This window comes from Protopterus annectens, chromosome 8.part0 (genome assembly GCF_019279795.1).
Source record: "Protopterus annectens isolate FY-2018-M chromosome 8.part0, PAN1.0, whole genome shotgun sequence".
NCBI classification, from domain to species: domain Eukaryota; kingdom Metazoa; phylum Chordata; order Ceratodontiformes; family Protopteridae; genus Protopterus; species Protopterus annectens.
In genome coordinates, this window is record NC_056741.1 from 983,394,864 (window position 1) to 983,422,095 (window position 27,232).

The window sequence follows — 27,232 nt, forward strand, 5'->3', positions numbered from 1 at the left end:
CATACCTCTCAGTCTCTTGGGCAGGACATCTGGACAACTACATCATATGTGGGGGGACTCTGGACACAACTGGGGACACTTTTTAATTGTTTCCTCTTGGGAATATGATGGTGTTGAGTTATTTGGTATGCCAGCATGTACACTGGCATACCAATTGAGACATCCTGTGCTAGTCTATACTGTGAAGGGGTGTGCCTGTCTGTTTCCTATGTTTCAGTGTCCACAGATACTGTTATTATTTCCATTTGTGTCTGCAGACACTGTTGTTGGTTTTCAAAGTGCCATAACATCACTTTCTGAGTGCAGGGGGCATGTTCACTGTGCAAGCACTGCTGGGACATGCCCCCTGCATTCATTCATGTCTCATGTCCATATAGGTAGAACAACAGTGCACCTTCATGAATATGCAGGGCATGCTGCTGTGCTATACAGACATGAACCAATCCATGCAAGAATAGTGCTATTCTTGCATGGAGTTTATTGATTCCAGGAGTAGACCATTATATATGCAATAAAGGTGAGCTTTCTGTTAGCAAGTTATGTAATAAACTCATAGTGTATTTAAGGAATGCTAAAAGTACTACTGCATTTAAAATATAATTATAGAAATTAATGGGTTCACAAAACTATTCTTTGTTGGGTTATACATCAGAGCTCTTAGGTGATTCAGAGTGAATGGAGAGCTTATCACACACATAATATACACGCACAGTCTGCTCTGCTTTCATACACACACTCACTAACACAAGATCTCAGTTTCTCACAGTCTTCAGCTGCTTTCATACATGCATTCAGTCACACAAGTCTGCTCTCACTGTCTCTCAATCTCTCTCTCTCACACACACAGTCTCCTCTGCTTACACACATGTATTCGGTCATACATCACTCTCGCTTTTCTCACTCACTCCCTCGATCTTTCACACACACACACACACACACACACACACACACACACACACACACACACACACACACACACACACACACACACACACACAGTCTCTCTGCTTTCATGCATGCATTCACGCACACATATAGACAGAAACATAAACACATACTTTTCTGTTTCACTCGATCGATCTCTCTCTCTCTCTCTCTCTCTCTTGTACTCTCATGCACACATACATGCTTTATTTAGATTTTTCTTTTTTAATTTGCACTCGCTAAAAAGTGCTGCTTAGTGAGTGTAAAATAATGACTCTCACTGTCACTTTTACTGACATGCACACATAGACTCAAACACAGACATAAACACACACACGTACCTTTTTTTTTTTTTTTTTTTTTTTTGAAGTTTTCTTCTTTTTTTATATTTTACACTCACTAAACAGCAGAAGCACTGCTTAGTGAATGTAAAATAATGGTGGATATACTGTTTTCTTACTCTGAGCCCCACAGCAGCTTGATATGCTACCGTGAAGAAGTGGACATGTTTTTCAGTGAGCATTATTTTACATTAATACCCTACTGGAGAACATTCATGCTCCAATCAGAGTAGTGATGTACAGTTAGCCCATTCTCTAAATATAAATAAACCACAGGCTTACCTGCTATTGCATTACATTAGATTGTCTGCATTAAAAATGCTCAGGCTTCAAGGAAGTAAGTGTTTATGTCTGGTTGTTCACTCATTGTAGGAACCATGTGCTGGTGCCCAAGTAGTATTTCTTTACTTGTATGTGTTCTCCAAAACTGCAGTCTCACAGAAACAGAGAGAGAGAGAGAGAGACAAGAGTTTCACTTCAAATGCTAAATAGTCCTGCTCTGAGGTGCCATGACACTAGACAAAGAAGAAAGTACTTTTTGAGGATTTTAGCTGACCTTAACTGCCCCAAGTGTTTCTCCTCATCAACTATATCTACTAAATCTGACTTAGCAACACGTGGACTAGCTCCAACCCATGATCCAGGCCAGTAAGAAAAGTGAATCATACTACAACCAATGAGTGCTTTTTTTTTCTTTTAGGGAACCTGCCTCTGCATTCATCCCATCCCAGGAAACAGCCACAATCACACCTCAGTTTCCCTTTGTATAACACCCCTTGTGTATTTCCAACCACCACTAGTGATCAACCATGATGGTGTGTCTGAGCAGAATCACACACACACACACACACACACACACACACACACACACACACACACACATGCAAACACACATGCACATATGCATACTGCCTTTAAGATGAGCATACTTAGCCTCCCTGTCTATGCCTTTAAGAGACTGAGTCACTATTCAAACTTGGGTTGAGTATGTAATATTCAGAGATTTAGCCCTCTATGTCACCGGTGCAGGCTGACCTGAAATTAATGAAGTAAGTGGGTGTAGCAAATCTGAAGCCCACAAAATGGAAGTGCAAGGGATCAGTTAAAGTCACCTTTAGATTGAAGCCAGAAGCAAGGAACCCTGAACTGTGATCAAATCAACCAAAGGCAAATACGAGTGCCAGTAGTGCAACATGTAGCATGTTTGCTTTAGGTGCGGAACCCTGTGCATTCTGTTCCCATACCAAGTAGGTAAATTGTTGACACTGCATGTAGAATAAGGTGGGTAGGGTGCTGTACTCCTTTGGATGAAATGTCTACTAAGTATGAATCTTTTGTTGGTTTGTCAGCCAGTCAGGCATTAGTAATATAGTGGTGAGCATGGCTACCTTCCAAGCAGTTGACCCGGGATGGAATCCTGGTCAGCGCAAGTGTCTGTACATTTAGACATGAATCATGATCCTGCTGCAGAAAGAGACAAAAATGTGATGCTTATTTTGAAGCGGTATTAGGAGCACAACAGGTAGCATACTTGCATTTGGTGCAGAAAGCTGAGGGTTATACTCCCACACCATTGGATGGGATGCCTAGCAACTATGAATTATAAATGGTCACTCTGGTGAAAAAGAATAACAAAGCCTTCTCTAAATATGTTATAAATCTCAGAAACAATGGTCAGCACTGTGCAGAGACAACAGTAAACTACATCATATACTTAGACCCAGAGGACATAACCAGTCCCTTAATGGGCATATTAAGCTTCAACTTCACCCCTCTCTCCCCTTCAATATTTTTAGATCAAATATCAACATCTATCCTTTCCTCAAATTTCCTAAGAATAAATTCTCAAGATAGCAAGTCCAATAACACTACATCCATAAGGCCATATAACAGGCCAGCTGCCCTACTGGCTAGCTTAAAACATGAATTTTCAGACCCCTTACAGATGCTCTTCAACATTAGCCTCAATACAGGCACTGTGCCAGATGAATGGATGGTAGCAATAGACATTCCCTTGCATGGCAGTGGGGCTACAGCTGGCAATAGGTAATTATAGACCCATAAGCCTGACCAGCCTCATTTGTAAGGCTATGGAAAGGATCATTATGGAACTAACAAATGTAGATACAGGTGATATACAGACTCTCAACCTAAACTATTTCATATTTATGTGCAGGCCCTGCCTACTTAACCTGGTTGACTTGTTTAAAAAAGTCACTTAGTCAAGGGATTAAGGCAAATGAAGCAACTGTCAGTCAAATGGCATTAGTGTTTGTCATTTCCTTTTTTTTTTGGTATCTTTCATTCTTTTCTGTCACTGACTCTCAGTTGTGGAATACGTGACAAACTTGTGCATGAGGCTAAGGAAAGCTTCAGCTAGTTGCTGTTTTCACTATTTACTAAGTTCTTTTTGCTATTTTCACTAAGTATTTAGTGGTGTTTTCCACTGTTGCAAAGCAATCTGTTTTGCTTGTTTTGGTTTTCCTACCAAGCAGTGTTATAATAACTGATTTGTTAGCTGTTTAAAATATTCTTTATAGTCTCCTTCCTGGTTTGCTGCTGTTTTAAACATTTTTAGTGTCTGACTTTTTCTGTTATATTAAACATTTTCTAGTTGTTCCTGCTGAAACTAGGGTAGCTAGTAGCATAGTCCAAATACAGGTTTGCTGCATCTGGGTCTGTTTGTAGTGGCTGTTTGTTTGGAGCATGTTTTCTAAGCCAACTTGAATTGGAAGGCCCTTTCTGCACTCCAGTGAGAGTATTGTGTTGACTGGAACCTGTCTGGTGAATAGTGGTTGCTCTAGGGCTTGGATTAAGCATCCTCACTGGTCCTTTTGAAACTTTAAAATTTTTTTCAGGTTTTTAGCTTCTGGCATTTAAGGCCTGCCTTTGGACAGGTTTCTGTTTATTTGCATATAGCTCAGCATTCCACACTGTTGCACAATTTTGTGCCATAGTCAGACAGATTAATTCAACAGTTTTTCTCTTAGTTACAGCTGTAGCACATTAGTGTAGCCCTCGCCTTTAGTACTTTCCTAGTCAAAGAAATAATGCTAGTAAGCTGAAATGTATTAAATTACCAAAAAAAAAAAAAACATGCAGAATTATCCATCCACTGAGGTCCTCCTTGACTGATCCTGAATAGCACCCCTCTAGTGACAACAGTCTTCAACCTAGCATTATGGACAGTTGGACCACCCTTGTTTCTCCTACCAACCTTGTTGACTTGGGTCTCTTGAGGCACTGTAGCAATAGCCTCATGTACACAGACAGCCCTCTACTAATAACTCACTATAGTACAGAGTTTGAGAGATGCATCTACACCAAGAATCTTGAATCCATGCTTTCTCACACTCAAAGCAGTAACATGGAAGAAGTTCTCAACCCACCCACCACTACACACGCATATATTACTGCTACTCATACACATAGTATGCACCTAACACAAAAATCAACATATGCTGAAGTTCTCTCAGAAAACCTACTGAGACACTAGAGACCTCCAAAACACAAGACTTGTACAACTAACACAGTTCCCACAGCAGTCATGACACATAACAACACCAGTGTCTCACCTACCAAGCCTGTAAGGCATAACACTCAAAACACAAATTTTCTAGTCACTGGTGACTCATTAGTGAGACACACAGATGTCCCACTCACCAGGTTGAACAAAGAGAAAATCACAGTCAGCAGCCTGTCCAGTGCCAGGATTTATCAGATCATACATGCACTCAGGTCTCTCAGCAACAAATAGCATTAGGATTCTGTCATAGTTCACGTTGGAGTGAATGACGTGAGATGTACCTCACTGTACTATATGAAGAGAGACATGATTGAGCTCTCTGAGTATGTGTCCCAGGCAGATATGTCTCTAGCCTTGAGCAGCATACTACCCTCTCCTAAAATGATGCCACAGAATAAATAAAAAAATGATTGATTTCAATAATTGGCTTAGTTTTTGGTGTCATTCAAAGGGGATCCAGTTCCTGTTAGCCTGGGAAACCATGGTTAATAAACCTCGTTCCTTTGCCAGAGATGGTTTGGACCTGGAACATCTAGGCTTTCAGCTGCTGGCAAAGGCTCTTGCCTTACCCATAGTGCTTTTTAGGCAAACTCTCAAAAACAAAATTACGGACATGAAATTTGCCAACTATAATAAAATAAGGGTCATGTTGCTAAATGCTAGCAGCTTAAAGCAAATACTGCACAACCTGGAAGAACGTCTATCATTGGAAGATATAGATATCTGTGCAATGACAGAAACCTGGTTCAAGGCCTCAGAGAGTGCCCCAGCCTTGCAAGGCTACAATGCCTTCCACACCTTAAGACCACAAAATGAATGTGTGAGAACCAAAGGAGGCAGTGTTTCTATCTATATTAGAGATAAGTACACTTCCCATCAAGTTTGACTGGATAAACCCCATTCAAGTCATAGCCAGTTATAGATCCCCATCCATGGGTCATGATGCCCACAAAGCCAACATGACAAAACTGGAGACAATTCCAATATTACCGAACAGTGTGGTTATGGGGAATTTCAGTTATCTTACTATCAGCGGGGAAACCTACACAAACCCAAACCCGCTAGTGCAGAAGTTCCTTGACTTTGTAACTCAAATGCCCTGGAAAAAAATTTTCATTCCCTGTTAACAGGAACAATCATACTAGATCTGATCTTCATTAGCATATCAAATGGATGCACTACCACAACTGTCAGACCCTCATTAGTTAAATCTAAACACAAATCAGTCGCCTTCAAGCTGACACTAACACCAAAACTCACAAAGGGTGAAATAAGACAAAATAACTTCACCAAGACAAACTATACCCTCTTAGGTGAAGGTATAAATGCATTCTGAGCCCCACCCCCAGCTGAAAGTTGTAACTACATCAAAGCTTATACTAAAGCACTGTACAATAATTTGCATAAGTGTATAGACTTGGCTGTACCAGAAAGAATCAAAACTAAAGCCCCAAGTAAAAACAAGTCACCATGGTGAACATCCAGCATCAACAAACTTTACAATAAAAGCAAAAATTTGCTGTCCATGAAAACAAAGGTGAGACCCCAAAAATTGGAAAAGCATCCCCCTCAGCCTCAACAGCAAATAAGAAAACTTGTCAAATCCTCTAAGGGCCTCTTTTAAAAATAAACTTAACTAGCACAGCCAAGGATAACCATAAGGCCTTTTACAGCTATGTATGTAGCCTAAAAGGTAGGACCCAAGCATGTGCAGAACTAGTGACCAACGGTGTCGCACACACTGACCCCACAGAGATGGCAAACCTGCTAACGGATAGGTTTGGTGAAAAGTTTACTCCACTATCCCCTCCAAATCTATCACAAACCTTGCCCCAAACTCCACCCCCACCCTACATATCTGAAGAACAGGTGATCATAGCCTCATTCAAGGCAAAAACACAGACTCTATGGGACCAGACAGCATCCCAGGCTGTCTTCTAAACAGGCTAAAACATGAACAAGCATCACCATTAAATACCCTTTTCAATCATAGTCTAACCACATACTTTGTTTTTGTGGAATGGAGAACAGCAACAGTTATTCCCCTCAACAAAGGTGGCCTAGCAAAAGACCCATAAACCTGACCAGCCTCAGCTGTAAGACCATGGAACATATCATTATGGCTCACATAAATAAAGACATAGGCTACTGCCAAGCGCTGGTTCCTACCCAATTCGACTTTGTCAAGGGCAGATCCTGCCTGTTAAATCTTGTGGATTTTTTGAAAATGTAACCAGGACCATTGATGAGGGCAAATCTGTGCACACAGCATACCTCTACTTGGCAAAGGCTTTCAATACAATCCCACATTCAGGCATTACTGATAAACCTAGCAATGTGAAAGTAAAACCCTTCATTGTAAGCTGGATTGCCAACTGACTCATAAACCAGACACACAGACAATCAAAGTGGGTGATGCCACATCAACCAGCAGACCTGTTGCCAGCAGAGTGCCACAGGGGCCCCCTACTGTTTGAAATATACTTCTCAGAAGTTCAGATCAAAACTAAGGGGTTGTGGCTGACCAAGTTTGCAGATGACTGCAAGCTGAGTGCAATTATTGACTCCCCAGATGATGTCAGTACACACCAGGAGGGTCTTACACAGACCAATAACTAGTGTCTTAGGGATGGTCTCAAATTGAATGCAAAAAAAAAATGTGTCATCATTTCCTTTGGCACAAACAATGACCTTTCAAACTATCAAATCAACAACAATAGTCTAAGCACCCATGAAGTAGTAAGGGACTTAGGTTCACAAGTTGACCGCAACCTTAATTTTAACCACTATGTGTCTACTGTAGTAAGGAAGGTTTACTACATAGCACACTTTATTAGTAAAGGCATCACCTCAAAAGCAAAAGATGTTAGAACCCCTCTAAACTCGGCACTAATCTGGCCCATAATTGAGTATAACCCCCCTGTTCAGCATGTACTGTACAAAGTACCTGCAACAATTGGAGAGACCTCAGAGGGTTTTAACAAAGAAGATCAATGGACTCCAGTACATGCCATACACAGACTGACTAAAGTTCCTGTCACTTTATTCTGTATCATATAGACTTCTTAGGGAAGAATTATGACTGGCGTACAGAGCAATCTCAGAACCAAACCTACTGAACTTTCTGCATATCCGTAAATCAAATGGGAGTAGGGCTACCCATTCTGTAGACCTAAATATGGCCTGCAACTTAAATAGGACATGCTGGAGGGTCAGATTTATCTCCCAGCAACTGCCACGTTTTTTGAATAGGCTACCTATTCATGTGAAACAGAGCACCTCTATGAGACTGTTCAATAGAAACCTAGACGAGTGGATGGGTCTCCATACATTCTTAACAGGAATAGTGCCCACAACCCTCCTGGGCATGGGCAGTCATTACTAAATGCAATCTTGGGTACTGACTAAAGTTTCTATGGCATTACATTGGGATGAAATGGCTAGGCTTGAAATGACTTCCGGGTCGATAGCCTAGTAATCTCCTATGATCCTATGATCCTATGAAAAATTATTTGCTTTTTGCTTGTTTACTTCCCATTTGCTTCTTGAGCTGCTCAGCTGTATTCTGGGACTTTGGCAAGTTCAAAAGGTCAAGTGCTGACATGCACATCAAGAAGGAAGCAAACATTTGTGGAAGCAAAATAAAAAAGAGATACCCTATATTTCACTTTAAAGTATCTAGCCAGAGAAAGTGTATAACAGATTAATTTAACTTTAAGAGGATTGTTTTTCTGAGGTACAACATCCTGGCTTTGCTTACAGGTCCAGATGAGATTCGGGTGTAAATATAAAGACTGAAATGACAACTGCATTAGGTAAGGCAATAACCTATTGATTGTTGCTTATTTAATGAGCTTTGATGTGTTTCTCTGTCAGATTCATGACTTGTTATTAATGTAATACGGTTTCAACAAGATGCAAACAATTTAATGTAATTATATTTATTTAGGTTAATAAGTAAAAATATTAGTAGTTAATGTGCCTGGCTAGTAATTAGATGGTTTACTCATGAAAAAGGTGAATATTTATTACTATTCATCTGGGATGGTGCATGCTCAATAAATAATTATCAAAGCTAATTCTTATTTCAACTAATTTTAAATGGATTGTTAATGTCCTTGAATGATATAAAAATGTAATTGCTGCAAGAAAGTGATAATGCAGGGAAACTGAGAATTTGGAAGAAATTTAGCAAAAAGTATAAGTAGTTGTTTAATATATTTTATTGCGCAGAGATGACTGGAATTCAGACATGAAACCCAAATATTTGGGTAAATGAATAGGATAACAGACTAAAATATTTAAATTATATGTCTGTAAATAAAGAGTAGCTAATAGTAATAAATTAGAGATTAGTATATAAATTATTTATAGTTAAAAATCATACTAAGCTTGCAATCCTTCACCGGGGACAGCTTAATAGGCTCATTAATCTCATGGATTGAGGACATTTACGAAAGGAGGTTAATGTGGCGTATTAATATGTAACTAAAAAAATGTAGAAGTTGCAGTGATCAATATATATACTATAGGCATAGCTAAAAAGTCATCATTATTATTATGGTATCTAAGAGTAAACATATAAAAACTGTGACTGCTTATTCTACTCATCTTCCAGATTGGTGTTAGTAATCGCTATGCAATTAAAAAGATTCAAGATTTTAATAACAGATCTGAGAATTATTGAATATGATAATATATTTGTTTCCTGATATATATATATTTATGTATACAGACATATATATATATATATATATATATATATATATATATGTCTGTGTGTGTGTGTGTGTGTGTATATATATATATATATATATATATATATATATATATATATATATATATATATATATATATGTGTGTGTGTGTGTGTGTGTGTGGGTGTGTGTATTTAAGTATGATGAAAGCACCTATATCACAAAAGTCAAATCTTACATTTATATTTGTAAACAGAAGACTTCGTATGTCCACAGTCATTTGGTATTATAATAATAATGCAAAAAATTAAAGTTCTAAACCATTACAAAGTTTATTATGCTTATGTGGATGAAGGAACAGAACTATTTATATTTTGATATGCAGATAAATATGCATGTATATTAAACTTAACAGTTTTATTCCAGATTTAGAGATGTATTAGAAATTTTTAGTCATGTTTTTATTACTATAGTATTAATAAAATGTATTGCATGAGCAGCACAGTGGTGCAGAGGTTAGCACTGTTACATCACAGCAAGAGGGTCTCCTGTTCAATCCTCAGCTTGGGTGCATTCTGTGCAGAGTCTGCATGTTCTTCCTGTGTTTCCATGGGTTTCCTCTGAGTGCTCCAGTTTCCTCTCACATTCCCAAAACATGCTGCAGGTAGACTGGACATTCTAAACTGGCTGTGTGTGTGTGTGTGTGTGTGTGTGTGTGTGTGTGTGTGTGTGTGTGTGTGTGTGTGTGTGTGTGTGTGTGTATGCCTTCTGAGTAAGGTTGGATGCCAAGCTGGCAACTTGACACTGTAAAACTCTGCTGCCATTTGTTCTGTTGACCAGTGATCTGCTGTGGTGACCACTTATGTGAATTTGTGCAGAGCTGATATAGTTAAATTCTCCTGGCTGAGTTGGATCCTGTTACCATCTGATATCCCAAACTGATAAGTACACTTTTTTGCAATTCAGTTTGCACTGTGCTGTATTTATATATCTGCTTTATTATTTATATATTTGCCTTATTGTTTCTGAGGTGTATTTTCTGTGTTGTACTTTCAGTACAGATCTCACTTCTGTGAATTTGTGCAGAGCTGATATAGCTAAATTCTCCTGGCTGAGTTGGATGGTATTAATATCTGATATTCCAAACTAATAAGTACACTTTTGTGCAAGTTAATTTGCATTGTGCTGTATTTATATATTTGCTTTATTGTTTTTGTCCTTTGTTGCCTGCGCTGTTTGTTTTTCCCGCCTTGCCTCCCAAGTGTTTTTGTAGTCTTAACCTTGGTGGCTTTGGATTTGCCCGCCCCTGCTGTAAATCTGGTTTTGGTCACTGATCCCAGTCCAATCTCATTTGATCACTCAACGTAGTGCAGTGAGATCATTTGGGTAGGACTATCCCCTTGCTTCTTTGACTTTGAACACTCCTCCCTGTCCTACCTCATCAGCTCAGTGTACTAAGTAGAGAAACATTTGGGAAGGACAACCCCCTTAGTTCCCTAATCTTGTACTATCTTCTGTTTCCTCCCTTTCCACCTAAAAATACACTTTATTCAGCTGCTTTTACTGTAATTATGTTCTTCATACTTTATTACCTTATTTTTGCTGTGTGCTCTGAAGTGTTCAAGAGTTTTTATTCTGGTATATTTATTACTCCTTGTTAGTAGCCTAATTAAATGTATCTGTTATTCTAAGCACTGTTAGCTTTGGTCTTAGTACTTGTGCTTCAGGGCAGTTACTTTACATTTAAGAAAGTTCTTGTGGTCTACACTCTTGTGGACAAACCCTTATCAAAACCCTCTCTCCATAATTCCGTCCAAGCATTCAGAACTCTATGTCTGGACAATTCCCATCACTTTCTTCTAGCAACCTGGTCGACATGAGTATACTGAGAAAGTGTAACAACTGCCTCATGTTTACTGCAACTCTCTTCTTCTAGCACATAATTCTTCCACCTGCGAGAAATGCATGTACATCAGTAACCTGGAGTCTATGCTCTCTTGCACCACAGTCAGTAATCCTGACAAAGTGGAGATTGCCAGTACAAACGCCATACCACTCACATCACACAGGCAAGCACAACACACACACACACCTATGCAAACGTCCTCAATAAAAACTTACCTCAACAGCAGAGACCTCCAAAACACACTCACAAACATTCCACACACAACACCAAACACATCACACACAGCAGACAACACATCAGTGTCTCACAAATACAAATAAGGTAAAACAATAAACCATCACAGCCCACAAGACATAGCAATAAACCAAACACACTAGTCATTGGTGACTCAGTTGTGAGACACACCGATATCCCCCTCACCAGGCTCCACAAGGAGATGGTCACGGTCAGTTGTCTGGCCGGTGCCAGAATCCGCAACATAATGCAAGCACTTAAGTCTCTGTACAACAAGTACAAGTATGACTCTGTCATTGTACATGTTGGTGTGAATGAGTTGAGACATACATCCCTGGACTATATGAAGAGAGACATGATTGAACTCTTAAAGTATGACTGACTTCAACAATTGGCTTAGTTTCTGGTGTCATTCCAAGGGGATCCAGTATCTGTCTGCTTGGGATGACATGGTCGACAGACCTCGATGCTTTGCCAGAGATGACCTTCACCTGTCACCACTGGGTTTCCAGATCCTGGCCAAGGTCTCGCCTCCTTCATTGTGTATTTTTTTAGGCAATGTCCCAAAGACAAACTTTCCAACTTAAAAGATCTCAAAAAGCAAATTGAAGGTCATGCCACTTAGTGCTAGGAGCCTTAACCTGAAAATGGATGTACTGGAGGCCTTCCTTGCACTGGAAGATGCTGATGTCTATGCAGTCATGGAAACTTGGTTCAGGGCTGTGGAGAGCACCCCTACCTTACCAGTTTATACCTCATTCCATACATTCCAACTCCAAAATGAGGTCAGGAAGATTAAGGGTGATGGTGTGTCTATCTTTATTAAGAACAGGCACACCTCCAAACTGATTTGCCAGCACGATGCACTGGAACTACTCCAGGTAAAACTGACAGTTGGCAAGACACCCATACAAGTTATAGCTAGCTATAGACCCCCCTCCATGACTCAGGACACCCACTCCTCTTACCTGGATCTACTTGACTCCATCAAGGTGCCCCCTAACACCCTGATCCTTGGTGACTTCAACTACCCCACCATAGACTGGGTGAACTATTCTTGCACTAATGCACTCTCTCAATGATTCCTCAACTTCATCAGTTCTAATGCACTAGACCAGCTTGTCTCATCCCCCACAAGAGGAGATAACCTTCTAGACTTGGTTCTTACCAACATGGGTGACCAATGCAGCACTCCCATATCATATTCTTCCCTGGTGCGATCAGATCATCGGACTGTCTCATTTGAAGTTTCTCTCCCACCCCACCACCCCCCCCAGCCATAATTAAGTTAAAAACTTCTTAAAAGCTGACTACAACATCCTAAGGGAGGGTATCTCTGGCTTCACCCCCCCCCCCCGAGGATGCAGATAACTGTACTGAACAGTACGCCAATGCAGTATACAAGCATCTGTACAACTGCATGGACTTAGCCATACCAAATAGAACTAAAACCTGCTCCTCAAGGAAACACAAACCTGTTTGGTGGACATCCTCTATTAACAGGCTTTATAACAAAAGGAAGAAACTGTTGTCCAAGAGTAAAAGGGAACAAATTCCAAATTGGAAAAACTTCCTCCTTAGCCTCAACAAATTAGATCACTAGTGAAAACCTCCAAGGCCAATTATGAATCAAAACTATCCTCCATAACAAATGGAAACCATAAAGTTTTCTTCAGTTACATCAGGAACCTCTGTGGCAAAGCCCAGGTTTGTTCCAAATTAGTACTTAACAGTATCACTTACAGTGATCCTGTTGACTTATCCAAACTGCTGACAGATAGGTTCAGTGCAAACGTCACCACCCCAGTCCCTCCTCAAAGGCCCTTTCGACATTCCTGATACTTGTCCTGCACCTCACATCTCCATAGATCAAGTGTTAAGGGCCCCATACAAGGCAAAGAACACAGTTTCCATGGAACCTGATAGTATCCCATGATGTATTCTGCACCATCTCAAGCAAGAACTGGCTTTGCCATTGAGCACCCTATTCAACCACAGCCTATGTACTGGCTTCATTCAAGCAGTGTGGAGAACTACCATTGTCATCCCCTTGCACAAAGGTGGTGCCACTACTGACCCTGGAAACTATCACCCCATTAGCTTGACAAGTTTGATCTGTAAAGCCATGGAGCATATTATTATGGATCTCATAAACAGAAACATAGGCAGTCTCAAAGCACTTGACCTCACCCAGTTCGGATTCATCAAGGGCAGATCTTGCCTGTTGAACCTGGTAGATTTCTTTGAGACTGCCACCAAGGCCCAGGATGAGGGAAAGTCAGTACATACAGCTTACTTTGACTTGGCCAAGGCCTTTGACACAATCCCCCACTCAGGCATCATCGAAAAGCTAACATAACTTGGCATAAATCCCAACTGGCTCACTGACAGGACCCTCAAAGTCAAAATAGGCACCTCTACCTCCAATAGCAGACCTACCACTAGTGGAGTTCTCCAGGGATCAGTCCTGGGACCCCTACTGTTTGGCATCTATTTTTCAGAGAATCAGGCAAAGACAAAAGGCCTGTGGCTGTCCAAGTTTGTGGACGACTGTAAGTTGGATGCTGTCACTGACTCCCCAAATTATGTTAACATACTCTCAGCAGTGTGTGAGCAAAGTCCTGAAGCCGCCCTCAAGCCAAATAAAAAAAAAAAAAATAATCATCAATCAAAACATCAACAACACAAGATTAAACACATCCACATCAACGTAAACTCTCTAAGCACACAACCTGTGGTGAGAGACCTGGGCACTCAAGTTAATAACAACCTCACATTCGACCATCATGTAGCGGAAGTGGTAGAAAAGTCTTTTTCTTGGTTCATCTCATATGTAAAGGGATTGCATCAAGAAAAAAGGAGGTTATTACCTCTCTAAACTCCTCCCTCATTAGATCAATGAATTGAGTACAACGGACCGTTTTGGATGTACCTCTCCAAACATCTGCACCAACTGGAAAGGCCACTGAAATACCTCAAAAAGAGAATTCATGGCCTCCAACACCTGTCCTATGTAGACAGGCTCAAATTACTATCACTCTACTCAGTATCATACAGATTTCTCAAGGGTGATCTTTGTCTCACCTGCGATCTCAGACCCTGCCCTACTAGAGATGGTCCATGTCTGTAAGTCTAACTCCTCACATACTACCCACTCAAAAGGCCTGAATCTAATATGTGACATCAACAAAACCTGCTGTAGAAACAGGTTTGTCTCCCAAAAGCTGCCCTGTCTCTGGAATAAACTTCCCATACACATCAAACAGAGCACTTCTCTGACTCTCTTTAAACATAACCTTAATGAGTGGATATGAAATCACAAATTTATCCCAGGGGTTCTACCTGTGTCCCTCACTGACAGGGGTGACAGGTGCTAACTGAGGTTTCTTTTTGGGGATAAACTCTTAGCTAGGCTTGGAAGGGCCCCAGGGCCATTAGCCTAGTAATGTCCTATGATCCTAATGGGAACAGCTAAAAGAAGAAAATCTAATTTATTGTTGAGTTTGGTTTATATAGAAAAATGATTGCATACCTATTGTAATAAACATATTTAGCTTATAGAAATAAATGGTTTTAGATATGTTAACTAGGTCATTTCAGATAAAATAGGGTATTTAGTGTTATGGTTCTAATAATTTATAGGATTCTTAATAGTAAATTTGATATGGTAGTCCACTAATTTTAATAATTTATAAACAGGCATGTATTGTAATATATATAATGGGTTATTTGTTGGTGTAAATTTTACTTAGATTAATTATTAGCTCTGAGTGATTTAATAAAATAGATTGTGGGTTATATAGTATAATAGTTTTATCCATAGAAACTTGTAGTATTTTAATTTATAAATGTTAGTACATTAATCAGTTGTAAGTTGCAGAAGCTTTTTATTATTTTTTAAAAGAAATTGTAAGTTTAGTTTGGTAGGACTGTAGTTTGGATAATGTATCTGTCTAGATATGTAAGTTAGGGACTTTAGTTTCCATGAATAGGAGTGTTTTAGCAGTAATCTACATTGTTAACATTTTTGTCTTCATATTGTTTTTATTTTTTGGAATTTGCAGGAATTTGATACATAGAAAAGAAGAGTTCAAGAAGAAATGTTAAATAGTGAAGTACTATGGATGGTTATTAGAATATTAGTCATAACAGTAATTTGGTGGACAAACATATATTAATAAATAACATATACACTTCATATAAAATATGAATAGCTTTAATTTAATTTCTATTAATATAAATGGATTAAACAGTGGCAATTAAATGAGAACATTAATGAGATATTTAAAAATAGTAAGGGAGATATTGTATTTCTGCAAGAAACTTACTTGATAGAGAAATATCTGCACTATTTAAATAACAGTGAATGTGAGATGTTATCATCAGCTTCCTTTAATTAAAAAGGAGAGGAAGAGCTACATTTAGGAGAAAATCTTCCATAATGCCCAGAATTATAAAATATGTTTATGACCCAAAGTTATCATATATAATCATAGTTATATAGACTAATAATAAACTTTATATGCTAATTAATTTTTATTGGATTCCGGGGACTGGGGCATGAGTAGCAAAATAATCACTTACATGTATTACAGAGTCATTGGAAAGGAAGCTAAATATTAGCTGGAGACTTTAATTTCATAATCAGTATGGATGACACAAGAAACAAAAGAAAATTAAAATTGCAGCATCAGCTAAAGCTCTGAATAAATGGGTTAATAATAGTTATTTAGCTGATTTAGTAGTAAAGATAGATGGTAAGTCACCATGTTTTGCCCATTGTTCTTATGTTCATGGAACTCAAATTATAATTGATAGATTCTATGTTTCTTTACATCTTTTTAATAAAGTAATTTATGTTAAAATTATATGTTGTCCTTTATCTGACCATAATGCATTAAAAATTAATATAACAATGGATCTGTAAATATTTCAAATTGTTTATAGAATTTCAGTTCATATAACGAAGCTAAAATAATTCCAAAGTTATCTTAATGATCAAATAGCAGATTTTCTCTCTTTAAATGAAAATGAAAAATTAATTACGTTGAGTCCTATAACCACGCTATCTTCTCTGTAAAACAACGGAGGAAATGCAGTGCAGGCTCCAGAAAAAAAGACTTTATTACAATACAACTCGCTGTGATTCTAACAGTTAATTGTCCAGAAAATGTAACAAAGTTTAACAAAATAATTGCTTCTTAGATAAAAAATTTTCAAACTTTAAAACATGTTAAGCGGTTTCACCTACACTATGTAGGCTTCCTCAGAAGTTGTATCATAATAAAATATTTTTTTCTGGAGCCTGCACTGCGTTTCCTCTGTGTATTCTGTTGTTTTAAATTAAAATGGACAAGTAAATAAGTTTATATTATAGGATTCTTTAAAAATGCATATTAAAGATAAAATGTGGAAATGGTCATGTAATAAAATAAAAGAATGGGATAAAGAATTACTAAGGTTACAAGAAGACTTATAAGAGGCTAAATTAGAACTAAAAAAGAAAGAAAACAGATAAAAATACAATATCATAATACTTTAAAACATAAAGTTGAGAGATTATTACAGATATTAAAACTGCAAAATTATGCAATGACTCAAAAATGTACACAGATTAGCTAACAAGAGTAAAACATTAAGTAAAAAATTAAATTTAACATTATTAAACATCAACTTCAGATATAGATGAATTGCTACGGTTTTAAAATTATCATGATGATTTACATAAGTATGAAATTATTAATGTAAATAAATATAAAATAGACAAGATATTTAAAGAAAAATATTACCAGTAAACTGAATGATCAGCAAATATTATTATTAACTAAACCAATTTCCTTGCCTGAGATAAAAGATGTGTTGAAGAAATGTAAGAATGGTAAAACTCCAGGATTAGACAGTATACATGTAGAATTATATAATGTATTTCCACTGAATATGATAGAATTGCTTAGAGAAGTTTTTATGGAGGTTCGAAAAGAAAAAAAATCCTCCTTCAAGGATTTTTTTATATCACATATTCTTAAGCAAATAAATTAAAGAAGTTTGATTTTATCATTTAGACCTATGTCTCCATTAAATGTAAATTATAAAGTATTTACTTCTTTCTATCAGATTAAGAGATATAGCAGGTCATTTGATTAATAAATATCAAACAGGATTTATTGTTAACAGATTTATTTATGACAGTATTAAAAGGGTAATAACTATTTTACTTTTAGCAAATAGCTTAAATAAAAATAGCCTTAATTAGTCTAGACGTTGAGAGAGGCTTTGATACTGTCAATTGAAATTATTTGCTTAAAAGCTGAGAAATACTTGAATTTCCTGAGCAGTTTGTAGAAATAATAATACAAAATCTTATACAGAAACTCTTAAGCAAATGTTTAAATAGGTGCTTGCATATTTCAAGGGTTTACCTTAAACAAAGGTACAAGGCATGGTGTCTACCTTCTGCATTATTTCCATAAGTCCTGGAATATTTTGCCAATAGTATAAAAAGTAATTATGAAACTGAGGGGGTCTTCTGTCAATAAGAATTATCAATCGAAATTACAGCTATATGCAAATAATAGAAAAGTTTAATAACTGAAACTATATTAATGAATCAACTGGCTAGTAAAGTAATGCAGAAATATAAGTATAATTGGAAAGGACAGGAATTAAAATATTTGGGAATTAAAATTCAACAAAGTATTAATAAGATTAATAATAATAACTGTGTTATAATAATAGAAGATGCACGACTTATTAAACAGTGGAATGACTACTTTTTTTACTTTTGAAGAAAGGTTAACTCTTATTAAAGCTATTAGATTTCCAAAAATGATTCATTTATTGCATTCCACAGCATCAATGCTAGAAAAAATCTTGAAGAAAATGGAGATAATATTAATATAATTTTTATGGTATCCTAAAAGACAAACATTTCATATAGTAATCAGATTTGACTGTGGGAATATAGTGGCATTAGCTTTCCATGTAGAGAAACTTAATATTTTGCAGCAATTGTTAACTCAGTTGTACTGTGATTTGATCAAAACTACACTAGTCAGTGCAAAGATATTTATGAACATATTGTTTTATGTTCACTTAAATTTACAAATCTAAGCATATTTTAAATATTTAGTAATTCTGTTATCTGCTTATTAAAACATACTTTAGAAAGATATACATTTCAGAATTTAGAATCTTATATGAAATCAATTTTAAAAATGGTCAAAGAATTATATCTGTAAAGTTCCATTAGTTGAAAAATGAATTTTGTTGTGTTTTCCCACTGCATCAACCTTAGGACTTATAGAATCTCAAAATGTTGTGGAAATGGTTATGTTAAAGGAAAAAATAGTATTATGTTATGACTGTTTTGACTGTTATGACTGTTTTGAAGGGGGAAAAGTTAGATAATCAGAAAGTTTAATGAAATTTTACAAACTGGATGAGACTGTTAAAAAAGATAGTTATATCTGTTAGAAATAAATTAGGTAGCCTTAAAAGCATTATAAATGAAGAGGATTAGAATTGTACTACTTCATTATATAAATATAAAGCATTATTTATTAATGTTCAATTAACTTATAAAAGAAGTCTTTCTAAATTGTCCAAGTTAATTATAAATAATAGTAATTTAGATGTATATTATTGGAATTTTCTTAGCAATTGTGGATTAGGTGATTCAATTAATAAAAATAATAGAATTACATTACTAATGTCAGTGAGTCAGACATCAAGTAAGTATGTACTGGAAATTTTTATGTGGAAATACATAAAATTGTAAAGTTTAATAAAGCAGTTACCTTGATTTGTAGGAGATGTAGTAAGGGAGTAAAAGCAGATTGGAAGCATGTATTTATAAACAATGAGAAACTTTGCATTTACTAGGAACAGATAATCAATTTTTAAAGCTTTGTGGTCAGATATATCTATCTTATCTTAATCCATAATTTTAATGAATGTTCCAGTCTCACTATCAGTAAATATTAAGCAGTATGAAATGTTTTGGATTTTTCTTGCAGTAGCTAAAAAGGTACAAAGGGCTAAAATACAAATTCAACTCCTATGCTTAAAGAGTGTTTAGAGCTAACTGCAAATTTATTTAAAAACAAGAAAAGAGGTAATCAGATCTGTTAAATGTGTTAAGTCTCCTAGTTGCTGGGATAATCTCAAAAATTTGTTATTGTTGTACCAAGAAAATGAACTTGTTGGAATTAGTTTATTCTAGAGACATGATGTGTTTATATGTACTCTTGAATCATCATTCTTTCTTTGTATATATTGTTTTATATATATATATATATATATATATATATATATATATATATATATATATATATATATATATATATATATATATGTTAAAGTAATAACAAATATAATAGAAAAATAAGTATTAATCATTAAACAGTATTTTGTTAGGTACCGGTCAACACTTTTCTCCTTATATCAATGCAGCTGTTGGACTGGAAAAAGTATTTCAGGATATTTTGTGTTCAGTAAAATGACACTCTTGACATGGATTTCTTTTGACAGTATTTTATGTTATGAAGCTTCAACCAAAAAAAAGAATTAAGATAAATAGAACTATAATCAAAAGAAGTTGTCTTGAGGTAAAATGGGTCTATAATATATGAACGAAGTTTTATAACCTCGAATGCCATATGATCAACACTATATGGTCAAAGTTATAAAACTTTGAATAGTTAAAAAAAAAGAAAACAAAAAAGTAACCTAACAGGTTAAAGCAGAGGGGGCAAGCCCCCTACACCCCTCACATGGGGGGCTGTGCTCCCACCACCCAGCTCTTTAAATAAACCAACTCCAAGAGCAGACTACAGTGCAGTAAATGGAAGTCATTCACGTGGGGGGTGAAGGAGGACTTGACACCCTGCCTACAACTCTTAGTTTAGGGTTTATTCTTTTATTTTTTCACTATTCAAAGTTTTATAACTTGGACCATAAGTGTAGATCATATGGTATTCAAAGTTATAAAACTTCATTCATATAATATAGACCCGGTAAAACAATATGTTTTATGGTTTTCTTTCTTTCTTTCTTTATATTGAATGTGTCATTAGCCCAGTATATTCACAAAATTGCTTATTGTAGTTGTATCAGACAGCAATGTTTACATTTTTATACATTAGAGATATAGTTTCAGATTGCAAATGAAAAGAATAACATCATGCTTTAAACAAAGATAATCTATTATATATAAAGGGAAGTTGACCAGATGAATGTGGAAGGACATGAATACCCCATTTTATTCCTCATATTTGGTGATACACAAAAATCTGAATGAATCTATCAAATATCACTGTATCATGGGATAAGAATTCCTGAGATAAGCAATCTTCACTATTTTATACCAAACCAGGAATAGCACTTAAATGATCACACATTAGATTGTGAATAACTACTGCTTTGTAGTTAAGCCTGACACACTTATAAAACTGTAGCTCAAGAAATCTTATCAAAATTAAAATGTAAGATTTTTGTACAGTCATGTTGTGATGTTACAATTTAGAGTATGGATTTTTATTTGCATTTAGCCATGCGATTAATGATACACTTATCAAAGTGTGACTGTGACTGAGTGATACAACAATGCTGCTACATTTTCACAAAGCACATATTCAAATGCATTTTAATTCATATTTATAATGTATTATCAGAATATTAAAACAGAATCAAGTAAAACATGATAATAATTCCTTAGTAAGAAATAATAATAATGGGGGGATTCAAATAGGTACTGCCTTGGTACCTTTTTCTTGATTCAGCAATTGCTGTTACATGGTGCTCCATGATCTACTAACACAAAGACAGAAAGACATTCAGCACTTCAAAGGTCTGTTCTCCATAGCTGTGTTGAATATGAATGTATTGTGAAAGGGTGAATACCCAAAAGCTTTGCTAAGTGACATTAAACAAAATTATTATTGGCATTGAGTTTGAACTTTTATTTTTAGGAATTTTGTTCATGCTCCTCATTTACATGGATTCAATCCTTTTTTACTGGATATATTTGAATATGAATGTGGCATTCCTGGGGGAGAGTCTTATGCTAATTAGAAAGGTGCATTTCCCAGAACTGCTTATAGGAAGGCAGCTACAAGAAGAGCAATTCAAGAAATCATTCACGCATACTGATCAGCCCAGCCATCTCCACTACTTTGCCATATTGGTTGGCTTCAGCTACCTACCACAAATATGCTGAAGCCCTAAACACCAAGGATTACTCTTAAATTGTCGTAATTGTACCAATGGTATTATGGTTATTAGGGAGTGGGGAGGATGCACTAGACACCAGGGAATACTCTTTATAGTGCTATAATAACACCAATGGCAGTAAGGGGTTCAGAAGGTAGGGGTGATGTACCAGACCACCAGGTATAACATAAAAAATTAAGTGCTTTAACAGTACTGACATCACAATAGGGATTGGGGGTGGAGACATGCACAAAACCACCAGGAATAACATAAATAGTGAATTGCCATAATAGTATCAATGTCATAACAGGGATTGGAAGGTGGGGGAGTACACTAGACCACCAGGGTCTAACAGATACATGCTATAACAGCACTTTAACTATTACATGGGTGAGGGAATCCATAGGAGAACAGATAGGGTATGGACAGGTACATGGACTTTGATGTGTGTGTGTGTGTGTGTGTGTGTGTGTGTGTGTGTGTGTGTGTGTGTGTGTGTGTGTGTGTGTGTGTGTTGAAGCTTAATGAGGTTTTCCTGTATTTATTTTAAAACATGACTTTTATGATAAGCATCAATGTGATATCTGAACAAATTAAAAGTAGGGAAGTGAAGATGATATAAAAATGAATATCTGTAATACTTGGTCCTAAAGAGTAGACATGCATTTTAACTATACTAATTCACATTTATCTATCATAAGTTTCATTTTTTTCAAAATGTGCGTAGTTCAAAGAGATATATAAAATGATGCAAAACTTACGTTTTCTTTTGCAGAGACAACAGAAAATTAAAAGCAAAAGGAAAAGGAGTAGGAGGAATGCCAGAATTGATCCAATTACAATTCCAGCAATTTGTCCTGGAGTCAAGCCAGAATCTGAAACATAAATAAACATGGATTGTTATTATTATTATTATTATTATTATTATTATTATTATTATTATTATTATTATTATTATTATTAACATTTTAGTTGACTAATCACCCAATGCATGCTGGGAAATGATTCAGAAAGATTAGCTCCATGAAATGAATGATACTTTGCTGTTGTGTTCCAGTAGCAAAATAGTGATTCAGAGACATGTAACAACCATATGGAGCAATTATAACATTTGCATTCTTTTTTTCCATGCAGTGCTGCTGTACAGGCTCCTACAAACACACACACACACACACACACACACACACACACACACACACACACACACACACACACACGCACACATGCATGTTCACACACACACACACACACACACACACACACACACACACACATGCACGCACACACACAAGCACACATGCACACACGCACATACACACACACAAACACAAATACCAATAGTCACAATCATGCCACTACACATGCACAAACACACACATACACACACACCCAGAGCCTCCTAGTCCCATAGTACTAACCTGCTGCAGTGTTATCTACCCAACTGCTCTGATTGACAGGCATGAGTGTAGATGTTAAAATAGTATGTTCAGTCCCCACAGCTCTGCTCTAAAACTACTTTTCTTTTTATTGCTCTAGCATTCCAATCTCTTTGTAGGCTCAAGAGAACAACACATGGATACTTTACTAAAGCTATTACCCCAGCCTGCCACATTTTCATACAGCATTATCTAGGAAACTGATATAGTGTTACATGCTGTGGAATTCATACTGCTGTGGTGTGACAATGGTCTTTGACCTATTCTCTCGTAGTGCAACAGTAAAAAAGAAACTAGAGGAAAGGGAAAGTACTTGCACATGCAAAACTGTTAAAAACGGGTCCATGTTCAGCTACTGAAAAAATATCCATGAATGGTTAAATAGTGAATGTAAAACATTGGAAAGTAGCATTACCAAGCAAAGATAATTAAAAGCAAAAAATCAGCAGGGCTACCATGACCATAAAATCATAAACACATTTATCAAAACAAAAGTAATTCTGAAAAATCATTCACTGAATGGCCATAGTCAGCCAACAACAAGAAAGTAACACAATGCATAAGGTAATTAAAGGAAACCTTTTAAATGTTCCCTTTCCCCACTATACTGATAACTATAATGAAAACATTGCCTAGATGAAAAAATATTTGGACTCATAGAAATGGAAGCAACAGAGGATGTGCTACAAGATAAAGAACAAAAAACAAAGTTATCTGAAGTTATAAAAATGGAAATGGAAGAGAAAAACAGATGTTATATGATGTGAATTTTTTTCAGAGAAGAAAGCCATATGAATCAATGTGAAAAAATGCAGTTCCAATAATATTTCAATAGAAATACAGGCAAAATATATCTGGATATGGTGAATTTCACAATAAAATGTAAGATCACAAAAGTGGGGTCTGATAAAAAGAAGTTTAGCAATGCAAAAACGAAACAAATAGAAATCATAGTGACAGACTTATTTCAAACTGAATGATTTAGTATCTAAATTCCAATACAGACAATATTGCAACATGATGGGTGACTGTGTCCCCAGATGGTGGTGTAGCAGAAGGAGCAGGATGCATTTGGACTAGATAGTACCACAGGTTTTTGTTTTACATCTCCTGTAGGAGGTTCACATGAATGTCCAGTTAGAATGGCACAGCAAAGTAAATGCAGGAAACAGAGAGTAAAGAGGATGTTTTCAGTCTAGTACAGAATAATCCAAGGGTAGACCTGCTTAATTTAATAGAAGTAGACAAACATATTAAGATGGATAAAAGATGGATAACATTGTTCACATGTTACAGGAAGTATCTTAAAAGAATGGAGTCTTAAGTTTTTATCTGAAGAAGTTTGTATATTCTAATAAATGAAAAGCGCTTAAATTAAATTGGTTCAAGTACTCGGTCTTTGATCTCCAGATTTTTTTTCTTGTGTATAAGTAGTTTGGTTTTGTTCATGTTTTTCAGTTTCATATATTCACACATACCATATTTACAGATTTATTACACCAACAATTTTCATAATCTTTAAATATTTTTATAATAAATCTGGTATAAATAAAGCTCTGTGTAAGCATTTCCTAATATATGTTTTCCAAAAATGAACCAATGATTATTTTCAAACTGATTTTAGCATTAAAATTTTAGATTCCTTATCAAAATGTATTTCTTTCTTTTGCAGCACAAATATCCATAAATTATTATCAATTTCTTCCTTATAATGAAGACTATAACTATATATCAAACAATAAAGTCAAGTATGATTTATTTTCATAAATAACTTGGCATAAATAAACTAAAATTTTAGGCATTTCAATAAAATCCTTTTGAGTTCTAAAATTAGCTTAGAATCATTAGTCAAATTATTTAAAATTAAATGATAATTTTCTAAGCCATATTCATTTTGAATTTCATAAACACATGTTAAAGTGTCGCCTTTAAAACAAACAGAACTATTAAATGTTTATTATTCTATTCAACCCATTTTTTAAAAGTAAAGCTAGTGTGTGTGTGTGTGTGTGTGTGTGTGTATATATATATATATATATATATATATATATATATATATATATATATATATATATATATATATATATATATATATAGGGTCCACTTCAGTAGATCAAACTTTTAAAAGTTCGAACCTCATATGGCCGAGACCATATGATTGAACTTTTTAAAGTTTGAACGGACTGAATGGAAATGCCCATAGAGTGCAGAATGGGAAAATTTCCCTTTTCTGCAATGTAGTGTGATCTCGGAGTTGGTATATTTAAGTAGCAGGGAGTGTGGGGGGCACTACTGCAACCGGTTAGTTCTTTTTTTTTTTTTTTTAGTTTTAATTCAGTGTTCAAACTTTTAAATGTTTGATGTTATGGTCTTGGCCATATGAGGTTCGAACATTTAAAAGTTTTTTCTACTGAAGTTGATCTATATATATATATATATATATACATATATATATATATATATATATATATATATATATATTTCATAGTAATAAAGGATATTGATAAAATTAATCAAAATTTTATATTGCTATGAGTTAATACAAATGCATTACATTTTCTCAAAATAAGATTCAAATAATTTGAATTAGTAATCAGATGCATTTTATATTGCAGAAAGTTAAATACTAATAACCAAAAGTAATTTCCATTCTATTAAACTATTCTTTGAGGGATCTTACATTTTTCAAAATTGAATAAAGATTTGTATAGAGCCTTCCAGTTAACACCATGACAGTTGGCAAGTCAATGAATAATTATTTTTAAATGAGCAGCTTTAATATAAGTTTCCAGATCAGATAACCAAATCCAGCAATGTCTTATATGATGCTTGTTGGCTGTTGTAGGTTTTTTTTTTTTTGAAACCATAACACGTCTAAAATATTATTACATCTATTTATTTCTTTTATAACTGCAGAAAAGCAATGGAACATAAACCAATTTTTTTCAAATAATTTTATTGAATTTCTGCTTGTACTAGAGCTCTCAAAACTGGATAGAACTTATTATATTTAGTGATATATATATTAAAAGATACAGAGTCACTTATTTACTCCAATTGTTCACATATGTTTTTAATACTCATACTAGAATTGATAAATTCATTATTTCACAAGATTTAAAATTGAATATTAAAAAAAATCAGGCTAATGTCATATTTCTTTTCAGATCATAATTTATTTCTTAGAGTCAAATTAGCAATTACTTCTAGAACTCCATCTTATTTACCAAAGTTAGAAGATTTTAAAAATGGCTTTTAGAGGAAATGTATTTCTTCTTGGAATATAATAATTGTAAAGAAGTTAACATTTTGATGTGGTGGGATTCAATTAAAATAATTATAACTAGTAGGAAAAAATGAAAATGTGGAAAGAGAAACTATCAGGCCTACATAAAAAGTTCAAGTAGCAAATAAAGAATTTCAAAAAGGAAAAGTTTATTCTTAGTCAAACTAAGAATATGAAAGATGAGTAGTAGTAATTTTTGTTTCATAAATCAGCAATATCAATTGAAGGATTAAAACCTCTTTATGCTATGCAGCCTAAAATATGAATAGTTTGATCAAATAAGCTAAAATTAAATCAAGAACAAGCTATATTTAAAAGTGGAAAGGGATGATGATAAAACTGGGGGGGGGCTCAAGAAATAAGGAGAGACTGGAATTTTGGTTGCAGCCCTTTAAAGAGAATCACAATAATCATACAGAATATTATATCCATAAAGTAGCAGAAATTATTATAAGAATTAAGCTAACATGGGATTGGAGAAAGGAGATCCTGCCAATGGGGATGGCTGCAATTAGGGATATAGACAGTAAGCAAAGGGGCCTGGAATTTATTGGAGAAAACTGGAAAAGGAACCAAGGCATTGGGAGCTAATAACTAGAGAGGGAAAGATGATAGAATGGGAAGACACCAAGAATTTATTTGGACTGCAGGTTAAAGGTTGCCTTCCCTATCA

General features: G+C 35.5%; 1 protein-coding gene across 1 annotated transcript in view; it reads right to left on the reverse strand.

The window, feature by feature from the left end:
• Positions 1–27,232, reverse strand: part of LOC122808376 (V-set and immunoglobulin domain-containing protein 10-like) — a 406,591-nt gene that overhangs the window by 97,680 nt on the left and 281,679 nt on the right. Inside the window, exon 7 of the mRNA XM_044079342.1 lies at positions 22,599–22,712. Within this exon, the coding sequence (XP_043935277.1) occupies positions 22,599–22,712 (114 nt within the window). The remainder of the gene's footprint in view (positions 1–22,598; positions 22,713–27,232) is intronic.